Source organism: Capricornis sumatraensis, chromosome 11 (assembly GCF_032405125.1).
Source record: "Capricornis sumatraensis isolate serow.1 chromosome 11, serow.2, whole genome shotgun sequence".
Taxonomy (NCBI): domain Eukaryota; kingdom Metazoa; phylum Chordata; class Mammalia; order Artiodactyla; family Bovidae; genus Capricornis; species Capricornis sumatraensis.
Window position 1 is genome coordinate 94,153,930 of NC_091079.1, and position 13,722 is coordinate 94,167,651.

The 13,722-nt window shown below is 38.6% G+C and overlaps 1 protein-coding gene across 1 annotated transcript in view; it reads right to left on the minus strand.

Annotated features, from left to right (window-relative positions):
- CNBD1 (cyclic nucleotide binding domain containing 1) overlaps positions 1 to 13,722 on the minus strand; it is a 493,800-nt gene that overhangs the window by 24,704 nt on the left and 455,374 nt on the right. The window contains exons 12-14 of the mRNA XM_068983440.1: positions 10,329 to 10,396; positions 8,671 to 8,777; positions 8,399 to 8,489 (exon numbers count right to left, since the gene is read on the minus strand). Coding sequence (XP_068839541.1) covers positions 8,399 to 8,489; positions 8,671 to 8,777; positions 10,329 to 10,396 — 266 coding nt within the window. The remainder of the gene's footprint in view (positions 1 to 8,398; positions 8,490 to 8,670; positions 8,778 to 10,328; positions 10,397 to 13,722) is intronic.

The following is a 13,722-nucleotide window of genomic DNA, read 5'->3' on the forward strand; positions in this document are numbered from 1 at the left end:
TGATTTGGGAGAATGGCATTCTATTATGTATACTATCATGTAAGAATTGAATCGCCAGTCTATGTCTGACGCAGGATACAGCATGCTTGGGGCTGGTGCATGGGGATGACCCACTGAGATGTTATGGGGAGGGAGGTGGGAGGGGGTTTCATGTTTGGGAAATCATTCTTAATTCAATAGCAAAAAAAAAAAAAAACCCTAGATAAACTGATTTTAAAATGGTTAAACATACAGCACAATCTTATTGAACTATTTTGTTAGTACACTAGACACACATATATGTAAATTCTTAGTTAATAAGATAAATGTTTTCTATACATCATTTTAAGGGCAACTTACACTCAGAAAAAGTGAAATTTTAATATTCTGAAATATAGATCCTCTATGATTAAGTTCACAATTTTTTAAAAAGAAGATTTGTTAGCATATCGTTTGAAATCTGTTGCATTACTACTATTTGTTTCTGAAGACAACAATGACAGAGATCATGGGCCAAATAAATGCCCTTGCTTATAACGAAGAGATCTGTAGCTCTTTTAAAGGTTAAAAAAAGATAGTTTTTTGGACTAGGCTACAGAAATAAGATGACAGATGGAATGAAGTGTCTCAATGAGATATGCATAAGATGATGTCACTGTGATTCGACCACCTTGAGAAGTGGACCTGTGGCAAATAGTATAGCTCCAGTGCCAAGACTAAATGACAAATTGTCATTGGCAGATTTAGACATGAGGTCCCTGAAGGAACCATACCCAAATCTGAGAAACCTGCTATTGTAGCATCCAGTATATTTTAAGGATGGAACAATTAGTCATTTAGTAAGTATTCTGGTTCAAAAAAAAACAAAAACAAAACACAAAATGAGAAAGCAGCTTAAATATTTCCAAAGAAGACATATATACGGCCAATAGGTACATGAAAAGGAGCTGAATATCATTAACCATCAGAGAAATGCAAATTCAAACCACACTGAGATTTCACTTCACACATATTAGCATGGCTATTATAAAAAAACAAAGGATAGCTGTTGGTGGACATGTGGAGAAATTAGAACTCTTGTACACAGTAGGTAGAAATGTGAATTGGAATAGCCACTATGGAAAATAATATGGAGGCTCCTTGATAATTAAAACTGAACTACCATATGATCCAGCAGTGCCTCTTATGGCAGGCAATCAAAAAAAGTCCAAATCAAGACATCAGATTAATATCTTTAGTCCTATGCTTTTGAACTATTCAAAATAGTCGATACAGATACAACCTAAACATCCATCAACATTTAGATAAAGAAATATGGTATGTCTCTCTGTGTGTGTGTGTGTGTGTGTGTGTGTGTGTGCGTGTGCGCACGTGCGTGTGTGTATGGAAATTATTCTAGTTTAAAAAAGAAAATTCTGTCACATGCAACAAAATGGATGAACTGAAGTAACTTATGCTAAGTGAAATAACCCAGTTTACAGAAGGAAAAATACAACATGATTCCCCTTATATGAAGTATCTAAAACAGCTGGACTCATATAATAGAGAGTAGAATGTGGAGTTCCTACTCAATAGGTGTAAAGTGTCAGTTATACAGGATAAATAAGCTGTTCAGTTCAGTTCAGTTCAGTTGCTCAGTCGTGTCTGATTCTTTGCGACCCCATGAATTGCAGCACACCAGGCCTTCCTGTCCATCACCAACTCCCGGAGTTCACTCCGACTCACGTCCATCGAGTCAGTGATGCCATCCAGCCATCTCATCCTTTGTCATCCCCTGCTCCTCCTGCCCCCAATCCCTCCCAGCATCAAAGTCTTTTCCAATGAGTCAGTTCTTCACATGAGGTGGCCAAAGTACTGGCTTTAGCATCATTCCTTCCAAAGAAATCCCAGGGCTGATCTCCTTCAGAATGGACTGGTTGGATCTCCTTGCAGTCCAAGGGACTCTCAAGAGTCTTCTCCAACACCACAGTTCAGTGTTCAGCCTTCTTCACAGTCCAACTCTCACATCCATACATGACCACTGGAAAAACCATAGCCTTGACTAGACAGACCTTAGTCAGCAAATTAATGTCTCTGCTTTTGAATATGCTATCTAAGTTGGTCACAACTTTTCTTCCAAGGAGTAAGCATCTTTTAATTTCATGGTTGCAGTCACCATCTGCAGTGATTTTGGAGCCCCCCAAAATAAAGTTTGACACTGTTTCCGCTGTTTCCCCATCTATTTCCCATGAAGTGATGGGACTGGATGCCATGATCTTCGTTTTCTGAATGTTGAGCTTTAAGCCAACTTTTTCACTCTCCTTTTTTACTTTCAGATCTATTATATGATGCGTTTATAGATAACAGTACAATATAGGCACTTAGAAATTTATTTACAGGGTAAATCTATGTTAAATGTTCTTATCATAGTCAAAGAAAATAACTTTGACTAATGTATTCAAGAAAATAGTAGAAAAAGATGAACTAAAAGGAAGAAAAACTGTGCTATCATCTGATAATTAGAATCTACATCATTGGAATTTAAGATGGCAACAAATAAACCACACATTAAAGAGTGTAAAATAGGATTAGTGAACTGGAAAGAAGAGCAGCTGAAAGTAAGTTAGGTGAAGCAGAGACAAAGAGAAATATAAATATAGAAAATATGTAGAAAAAGTACATACAGAGTAAAATTTTCTCACACACATTTAAACAGAGTCTGAGATGGAAAGGAAGAAGAATGAAGTGGAATCATTATTTGAAACTATCCTGGGTGAGCATTTTCCAAAATGAATGAAAGATATAAACTTATAGACTGAAAAAGCTCTAACACTGAAAGAGAATAAATAGAAATAAGATAGATACATCAAAATAAAATTACTGAAAAATGAGGGCAAATAGAAAACCTCAATATCTCAGCAAGCTATTTTGTGTATTTCAATAAGTTGATTTTATTATAAAATTAAAAGGAAATTCAAAGACAAAGAGAATTGACAAGACAATCATGAAGAAGAACAAAGTGGAAGGATTTCATCTGCAAAAAGTCCCAAATTTATATGTAATTCTCAAAAATTAAGCCACTGTGGCACTTGTATAGGAATAGCCAATGTGCCTATTTTAAAAAAAGAGAATACATGAGTAAACTCATGCATACGTAGTCACCTGATTCATATCAATGGTGGCAGTGTAGTTCAGTGGATACAGGATGGCCTTTTCATGACATGGAACTGAGAAAATTGAATATCCACATAGAAAAAATGTAAACAAGAAACGGCCTTAAATTCATGCCATTCGCAAAAGTCAGCTTCAGATAAATTGTGAAAATTCGAACAATAGAGCTTTTAGAAGTAAACATAAGAGAATTAAACATAGTCTGAATAGATAAACAGGGAGAAAGGTCGAAAATGAATATTAAAGGTGGCTCTTCGTGGCAATATGCATAAGAATTTGGCTTTGTTGAAAAATTCAATAATTATAAAAATACTACTGAGCTGTGCCTGAAATGCTTCATATTAAAAATGAGGCAATAAAATTCTGTGATGGTGGAAAAATGCTGATCAGCATGAAAAAATGTTTAAAGGATACAGGTGTTTTACTCAGATATGTATTCTCCTCATATGATTCTGCAAGAATTGGTTAACAAAATAATTCTAGCTTGTGCAAAGGACCAGAATAGATGCCCCTGAAGGAGGCAAAATTTGAAACAGCTTTAGAATCATCATAAAACAAGACAGGGGCCTATACAGAATTAAAAATGAACACTTGTGTGACTATTAGCACACTTGGAAAATAAAGGGTGTTTGATTTTTCTGTGTTATATGGTTTAACACATGTGGCTGGCTTTGCAGGCAGCATCTGTTCTTGTCCCCACTAAACTGTAAGTCAGAGCTGGCATCTTTTTCCACCGAGTGTTAAAAAGAAAAAAAAAAATCGTTAGTAAGCAGTTGAAGATTTTTGAGGGGAAACAGAACTTTTACTTTAAACCTGCAACTGCAGCCAACTTTGTTTGTTTATAAATGTGTATTTTCTTCTAAGTCCTTCTTTGGCTGTACTTCCAACTTAGGGTCTTCTCCTTGATCCATTTTACTTTTTCTGCTTTTTTTCCTCTGACACATCACTTTCCCCTTTATACTTAGACCCCAGGTTGCATGGTCTTGACCTCTGCTCACAGGGTCGACCTTTCCTGCTGGTTCACCATTCCTCTCCAGCAGTTCCTACATCCACTAACCCCGGTGAATAACAAACATTTTTCTTTCTCATTTCTATTATTTCCTATAGAAAAATATCTGGGCATCCCCCCACCCAAAATCTTCTCAAGGAGAAGACAACACCAGGATTTCCTTGGTATTACGAGGGCTCCACTGATTACTTGCTTAAATTCCTCTCCTAATCCAGAGGTAACAGAGCTTTCTCAACGTCTTCTTTTGGGGTGGTGTTTCCTATTCCAGTCTGATGACTTAACTGTGGAGAAAGTCTCTTCTTTTGAGTCTGGATTTACCCCTCTCTCAGTCTAGTCAGGCAAAATTACACTTGTGTCAACAGAGGTCAGTGAAAAAAAAGTAAAGTGAAAGTGTTAGTTGCTCACTCATATCCAACTCTTTGTGATTCCATGGACTGTAGCCAGCCAGGTTTCTCTGTCCATGGAATCCTCCAGGCAAGAATACTGGAGTAGGTAGCATTCCCTTCTCCAGGGAATCTTCCCAACTCAGGGATCAAACCTGGGTCTTTTGCATTGGGGGCAGATTCTTTACCATATGAGCCACAGGGAAGCCCTCCCTCAGTCAAGCAAAATTATACTTGTGTCAGCAGAGGTCAGGCTTCCCTGGGAGCTCAGAGGGAAAGACTCCACCTGCAATGCTGGAGACCTGGGTTCAAAAGATCCCCTAGAGAAGGAAACGGCAACCCACTCCAGCATTCTTGCCTGGAGAATCCCATGGACAGAGGAGTCTGGCGGGTGGCAGTCCCTGGGGTCGCAAAGCGTCAGACACAGCTGAGCAACTAAGCACACAACATAGGTCAGTGAAGAAGTAAAGTGAAGTCGCTCAGTAGTGTCCGACACTTTGCGACCCCATGGACAGTATCCTACCAGGCTCCACCGTCCATGGGATTTTCCAGGCAAGAATACTGGAGTGGGCTACCATTTTTTTCTCCAGGGGATATTCCCAACCTAGGGATCGAACCCGGGTCTCCTACATTGCAGACAGACGCTTTACCGTCTGAGCCACAGGGAAGCTAATTCAGGAAGTATGCAATTATTGCTACCAAAGGGGAGGTTTAGAGGTGAACTTAAAAGTAAAATCCTTATCTATTTAGCACCTTTTATCCTTTGAGCTATAGCCCACTTTCCAAAAACACCTTTAGCCCCTAATACTGATATCTCTGTGCTTCCCAGGTGGCTCAGTGGTAAAGAATCCACCTGCAAATGCAGGAGACACTGGAGATGCAGGTTTGATCCCTGAATCGGAAAGATCCCCTGGAGGAAGAAATGGCAACTCACTCCAGTGTTCTTGCCTGGAAAATCCCATGGACAGAGGAGCCTGCCTGGCGGGTGTGTCCACAAAGGGTTGGGCATGAATGAGTGACTAAGCTGCTCACACCAATATCTCAGCATTCCTTTCAAAACCTCTCATTTCATGAGCTTAATTTCTCTAGAAGATTATGGTTTCTACCCTTAAAATAACCAAAATGAATGGTTGTTTCTATTTCTTCGCCTCTTGGAAGGCTCTTTGCTTTTATTTCCAAAATCTGTTTTTCCTGCCTCAGGTGGTCCTTCCAGTTCTATGTAGGACAACCACCAGACCAGAATCAAATGGGCAATTCCAGTGCCAAGGGCAAGTTCAGGAGGCCACCTTCTTCCTCTTTTCCATCTCATATGATCTCAGGCAGATGAGACTCATATTAGCAATCTGAAGATGGGCCAATTTAAAATGACTATTAAAGTTTCAAGTCGGCTATTTCTATTTACTGAGGGCAGGAATTCCTATTCTTTAGTCTCCTTTCTTTTGAAACAGTTAAGAGACAGTTATAAAGGGGCAAGTTTGTTTTTTTAGTGAATTTAAGGTCTTTCCAGGATGGCTAATTTATAAATTGCTCTTAAAGTACTGTTTCTGAGTAGTTCCAGTGTTTTCTCCACATCATATTTCAGAAGGCTTATTACAAAATCTCTTTAGTTTTTAAAATATGTGTAAAGGTATTTTATTTCTTGTCTTTTTGATTTAGAATCAAAATCCTCTGATCTTAGCCCCAGCTACTTTCCACTTTATCATATAATGCCACCAAAAACAGAGAGACACGTCCATGTTATGTAAGTCCTACCACTGGTCTTACAAATGATTTTGTAATCTCTTTCATTTCTCTACTTTAAACCTGCTCCTTCTGAGCATTTCAGTGGCATATTCTAGCTACAAATCAAAATATTTCTCTCATGTCACTGGCATTACACTCCCAATACATTTCTCTATTTTCTGGCAGCTTTCAACCTCACTAAATCATTCTAATACTTGATGGATGACCAAATAACCCAATAGTGTACTTTCTCTAGGGAATTTCACCTCTACAGGTGACATCTGTCATGGACATTTTATAATAATCCTGGAAATGTTTTAATATCTTAAGATTTGTTTAACTGTTGTAGCTCAGTTATATATCCATTGCTAGCTTAAAACTTTAAAATGACATTTCTTAATTCTCTCATTCACATATATGGAATGGTTCATGTATTTAACACTTTATCTGCCTGCAATGTGGAGACCTGGGTTCGATTCCTGGGTTGGGAAGCTTCCCTGGAGAAGCGAATGGCAACTCACTCCAGTAATTTTGCCTGGAGAATTTCACGTACAAAGGAATCTGAGGCTACAGTCCATGGGGTCGCAAAGAGTCGGATAAGATTGAGCGACTAACACTTTCACTTTCTTTCACTTTGAATCTTTCCATATTAAACTGCACAATGTTCATCTCGTAAGGTCTCTCTTCCACTCAGTCACATGCCAGCTACCATCACGGCATGTATCATTTAGCAACCATAGTGAAGAAACACCGTGTCAGTTTTATCACAATGATTTAATCTAAAATATTAATTTGGAAATCCCAGATGAGTATTCAAAGTATAACCCACAAGTTGCTCTCTCTGAAGAGCTTCTGTTCTCACCACTCTTTAGTACTAAAGGAGTACTCAACGTGTGTTCCAGTTCAACCACAAGGAAACACCAAAATCATGATTGAGTTAAAGGGATTCGCTACGAGTTTTGTGGGGAGATGGAAGGGATGGCTGGCTTTGAGCTCCGTGCTGTAAAAATGTTTGTGCGTGAGTGCTGTGCTCAGTCGTGTCTGACTATCTGCAACCCCATGGACTGTAGCCCACACGGGCTCCTCTGTTCATGGAATTTTCCAAGCAAGCATCCTGGAGCAGGTGATCATTTCCTACTCAAGGGTATCTGCCGGGAGCCAGCGTGAGGAACTCCGCCCCTGGCAAAGGTCATGAGGAAGGAGGCTAGACATTATGCAAAGGTGGGATCGAGCCTCAGGAGACCCCCTGTTCCCAAGCATCTACCCCCAAAACCAGAGTCTGCCTACTTTACTGTTTTATGCTCTCACCTACACCTGTGACTTTACAGGGGGCTTACTCCCACCACCTTTATCGGAGAAGGAGTTAACTTACAGCTCCAAGTTAATAAAAATTCCTGTGCATGACAAGAGTGTTTCAACTTACAAACTCCTCTGAAGGTTCTCTATCCTGCCTGAGCAGGTTCGTCCAGCCACATGTGATTGTTTACAGCCTCCCAACCGTGACAGGCACGAGATGCCTTAAAACTTTCTATATTCAGACTCTTTTGAGAAGTTAGAAAATTATTAGTATAGTATAGTGGGTTAATTAGAAATTATACTGGTGAAGAGTTTTTCATTTGTTGAGCCAATATTTGCTGCTAAATCTCCATATTCCCTGCCCTTATAATGAATATAACTAACATATAGGAGAAATAAGTATTAACATTTAAGATTAATCATGTTAAACCTTAGGCTAAGTAAATTCCTTTTCTTGGTTATAACCCCCTGCACCCTCACCCTATAGGAATGCAACTTTATCTGGTACCTTCGGAGGGTGATGCCTAGTTTAAGAAAAAAATCACCCCTGGAAAAAATAAGCTTTCTGGATGACTGACCGTTATCAGAAAGGGCCATAAAATGTCAGCAGGCCTCATGGCCAGAAGATGATGTAAAACCCCTAAGACCTTTGTATAATTTTATATGAAGCACCTGATTTTGACAAGGGTCAGGTCTGCTGACCCCTCGTGACTCTGTATTCATCCCTATGTATAACAAAAAGTATATAAGCAAACCTGAAAATAAAGAAAACGGATCAGTTTCTGGAAAGACTGATTCCCCCGTGTCATTCTTTCTTTCCCCTTCTGGCTGAATTCCCATCTGAAGCGTGGGTACTCACCAAGTCTGCTAATTTTGCCTGGGCTTCTAAGCTCCGACCAGGAGGCCTCAGTGCCTCCTCTCCTTCGGGAGAATGGAAAGACGCCTGTGGCCTATGTAGGTGGTGCAAACTTCTTGTCTCGAAGCTTTATTGGTATCCCACGTAAACCAAGTTATTCAGCCTCTTTTCTCCACTGATTTTCTTACTACACTATTCTTTTCTAATCTCTCTTTATATCTGTAATTAAATAGTTTTTTTCCTAGGATGACGATTCCGTCTCCCCTTCGAATTACCCTGGATCCACCGGGGCTGGACCCCGGCAGGTATCCACACAACCCAGGGAGCGACCCTTGTCTCTTGCATCTCCTGCTTTCTCAGGTAGATTCTTTACCAGTGGTGTCTGGGGAGCCATAAACAGGTTAGTCTTTAAAAACTCCCTCCAGTGATTTCTGGGCCTCAATCATCTTATTTGGTTAAATTGCCAGTCTGCTTCCTTGACTTTTCTACTATTTCTCATATCAAACATCATATCTTCCACTTTCACAAATATTCACTACAGACATGTGGCCTTGGTTTCTCCCTTCCTTTTATGTAGAACAATGCCATCAGGATTCTAGCCTTCTTCACTCCTCTCCAGAATGTTATTGACTTAACATTCTTTTCCCCATATTCTCATTATATCATAAACTTGTTCAAGGTTTTTCTTTTCTTGTATAACCAACAAAATATTGTAAAGAAATTATCCTCCAATTAAAATAAATTTTAAAAAGGGAAAAAAATATTCTAAATGGTATAATTTATAATGACTCTCTATGGATTCTACAAGGGCTTCCTAGGTGTTTCGGTGCTAAAGAATTGGCCTACCAATGCAGAAGCTGCAGGAAATGTGGGTTCCATCCCTGGGTCAGGAAGATCCCTTGGAGGAGGAAATAACCTGCCCCAGTATTCTTGCCTGGAAAACCCCATGGACAGAGGAACCTGGAATGCTACCATCCATGGGAGTCTGAAAAAGTCAGATACGACTGAGCTTGCACATACACGCATTCTATAATACATTATAAATGTAAGTTTTATAGAGATTGGCATAAGCTGCATTTATTGCAATTATATCTTATTTACATAAAAAGAATACACTCAAACTGAAAAAGTGTTATATACCTAACAGATTTTTAAGTATATAATACTGTAGTATTGTCTATAGGCAGAATGTTGTACAGGTGACCTCTAGAAAATTCATTTTGCAAAACTGAGATTTTATATCAATTAATTAGGGACTTTCCTGGTACTCAGATGGTAAAGAATCTGCCTTCAATGCAAGAGACCCAGGAGACTTGGGTTCAATCCCTGGGTCAGGAAGATACCCTGGAAAGGGGAGTTAGCAACTCTCCAATCCATGGAAACCACAATTCTAATTTTTGCTCCCTTGAGTCTAATTTGTTACTTTCTGTAACTGGAAATGTGCAGTATTTAGCTTTCTGTGACTGGTTTATATCATTTAGCATGAAAGTTCATCTATGTGCCTATACTGCAGGCATGAAAAAGAATGAAATTGGATCTTTATCTTAAACACTATATAGAAAAATCAATTCAAAATGGATTAAAGAATTAAACATAAGATCTGAAACTATAAAGCTCCTAGAACAAAAATAGGGAAGCTTTTTTATGTAAGAATAATCACATGGTAAACTTTGTTGTGATAAGCTGTAAATGTCTTTGTAGTGTGTTATAAGTCTGCACATTATATAGGTATTACTGTAACATTGAAACACATAAGTAGGTAGAGGGATCATTGTAAGAACTTTTGCAAATATCCTATTCCATTATTTTCTGGGGTGGATAATATGAACTCATTTTTATTAGCAAGAAAACCAAGCATATTTAAACATAATAAATGCTTACATTTAACTATCATGAAAAGAGATTTGTGTTATTATTAGAACATTTTACTTACATCTGACAGATGACTAAAGGTTGGCTTAGCCGTCTGAAGCATAAGTTGCTTGGTCACTGGGTCTAATGCTGGAGGAAAACCAAACAAAATATATTAGAATATCATGAAGAGAAATAGAAAAGCAAAAATGGAGAAGCAGCTAAAATTATCTTTATCAATATTTTGAAATAAAAAGACAAAATTGGATTTTTCCCTGATAATAAAATTGGCTCACTGAGGATTCTTCTTAAATTCACATTCACAGACAACCAGATAATCACAGAGAATTTTAGCATGAATTATTTAATTTATACAATGTCTAATTTCAAAATTAGAAATTATGTAGTACTTAATTAGTGGCAGATATTATCGACTGCCTACACCAAAGCCATTACCTTATTCCTTACCATGAATTATTTTCCATGACAGATGCTGAAAATACCAGCATATGCTTATTAATATAAGATACTATGCTCTTAAGTCTTGTGATACAAACTAATTTATCAACCAAACTGGGGCATATTTGAGAATAAAAGGGAAGTATACATAATTACATCTACTACTGTGGGCAAGAATCCCTTAGAAGAAATGGAGTAGCCCTCACAGTCAAAGCAAACTGTCTAAAAGGCAGCGCTTGTATACAAGCTCAAGGCAAACCATTCAACATCACAGTAATTCAAGTTTATGCTCCAACCACCAATGCCAAAGAACCTGAAGGTGACGGGTTCTATGAAGACCTTCAAGACCTTCTAGAATTAAAACACACAGGAAAAGATGTTCTTTTCATCATAAGGGATTGGAATGTAAAACTAGGAAATCAAGAGATACCCAGAATAACAGGCAAGTTTGGCCTTAGAATACAAAATGAAACAGGGCAAAGGCTAACAGAGTTTTGTCAAGAGAATACACTGGTCATAGCAAATTCCTTTTTTCGAGAACCCAATAGTCAACTCTACACATGGACATCACTATATGATTAATACCAAAATTAAATTGATTATGTTCTATGCAGCCAAAGATGGAGAGGCTCTATAGTCAGCAAAAACAAGACTGGGAACTGACTGTGGCTCAGATCATGAGCTCCTTATTGCAAAATCTAGATTTAAACTGAAGAAGGTAGGGAAAACCACTAGGCCATTCAGGAGTGACCAAAATCAAATTCCTTATGATAATAGAGTAGAGGTGATGAATAGATTCAAGTGATTAGATCAGGTAGACAGAGTGCCCAAATAACTATGGATGGAGATTCATAAGCTCGTACAACAGACAGTGATCAAAGTCATCCCAAAGAAAAAGAAATGCAGGAAGGCAACGTGGTTATCATGGGAGGCCTTACAAATAGCTAAGGAAAGAAGAGAAATGAAAGGCAAAGGAGAAAGGGAAAAGTAATCCCAACTGAATGCAGAGTTCCAGAGAATAGCAAGGAGAGATAAGAAGAGATTCTTGAATGAACAATGAAAAGAAATAGAGGAAACAATAGAATGGGAAAGACTAGAGATCCCTTCAAGAAAACTGGAGATATCAAGAGAATGTTTCATGCAAGGATAGGCATGATAACAGAAATGTAAGGACCTAACAGAAGCAGAGCAGATTAAGAAGAGGTGGCAAGAATACACAGAACCATATAAGAGAAGTATTAATTAATTAGCCAGATAACCAGGATGTTGTGGTCACTCACTTACAGCTGGACATCCTGGAGAGTAAGGATGAGGGGGGCCTTAGAAAGATTTACTATGAACAAAGCCAGTGGAGGAGACACAATTCCAGCTGAGCCACTTAAAGATGAAATTGTTAAAGTGCTGCACTCAATATGTCAGCAAATTTGGAAAACTAAGCTGTGATCACAGGACTGGATAAAGATCACCTTTCACTCCAATGTCAAAGAAGGGAAATTCCAAACAATGTTCAAGCTACTATACAATTAGGCTCATTTCATATGCTAGTATGGTTATGCTCAAAATTCTTTGAGCTAGTCTTCAGCAGTATGTTAACTGAGAGCTTCCAGATGTACCAGATGGATTTCAGAAAAGCAGAGGAACCAGAGATTAAATTGCCAACATTTGTTGGATCATGGAGAAAGCAAAGGAGTTCCAGAAAAACATCTGCTTCATTGACTATGCTAAAGCCTTTGATTGTGTGGATCACAGAAAACTATGGGAAATCCTTAATGAGAGGGGAGTACCAGACCACCTTACCATCTCCTGAGAAATTTGTATGCTACTCAAGAAGTAACAGTTAGAATCAGTCATGGAAGTACTGACTGGTTCAATATTGAGAAAGGAATATGACATGCTGTGTATTATCACCCTGCTTGTTTAATTAATATACAGATTACATCATGCAAAGTGCCAGGCTGGATGAATCACAAGCTGGAATCAAGATTGCTGGCAGAAACATCAGAAGTCTCAGATATGCAGATGATATCACTCTAATGACAGAAAGTGAAGAGAAACTAAAGAGCTTCTTAATGGGGGTGAAAGAGTAGAGTGAAAAAGCTGGCTTAAAACTCAACATTCAGAAAACTAAGATCACGGCATCCAGTCCCATCACTTCATGGCAAATAGATGGTGAAAAAGTGGAAACAGTGACAAGCTTTATTTTCTTGGGTTGCAAAATCATTATGGATGGTGACTGCAGCCATGAAATTAAAAGACACTTGCTCCTGATAGCTAGACAGCTTATCAAACCTAGACAACTAATAATCTAGACAGTTTATTAAAAAGCAGAGACGCCACTTTGCTGACAAAGGTTCTGTAGAGTCAAAGCTATGGCTTTTCTAGTAGTCATGTATGGATGTGAGAGTTTGACCATAAAGAAAGCCTAATGCCAAAGAATTGATGCTTTTGAACTGTGGGGCTGGGAAAGACTCTTGAGAGTCCCCTGGACTGCAAGGAGACCAAACCAGTCATTTCTAAGGAAAATCAACCCTAAATATTCATTGGAAAGACTAATGTTGAAGCTGAATCTCCAATACTTTGGCCAACAGATGCCAAGAGCCAACTCATTGGAAAAGACCCTAATGCTGGGAAAGATTAAGGCAGAAAGAAAAGGTGACAAGATGGTTGGACGACACCATTGATTCAATGGACAGGAGTTTGAGCAAACTCAGGGAGATGGTGAAGGACAAGGAAGCTTGCTGTTCTGCAGTTCATGAGGCTGCAGAAATTCAGACATGACTTAACTACTGAACAACAACAAAGTCCATTGTATGGATGTACCATGCTTCTTTAGTCATTCATAAATACAGTTAGGCTGTTTCTACTTTGGTGCTATGAACACTCATGTAAAAGTTTTTGTGTGGACATATGTTTTCAACTCCCCTGAGTATATACCTACGAGTGATATTACTGGGCCACATGAAAGCTCAGTGATTCACTTTTGGAGAACTGCTAACTGTTTTCTAATGCACCATTTT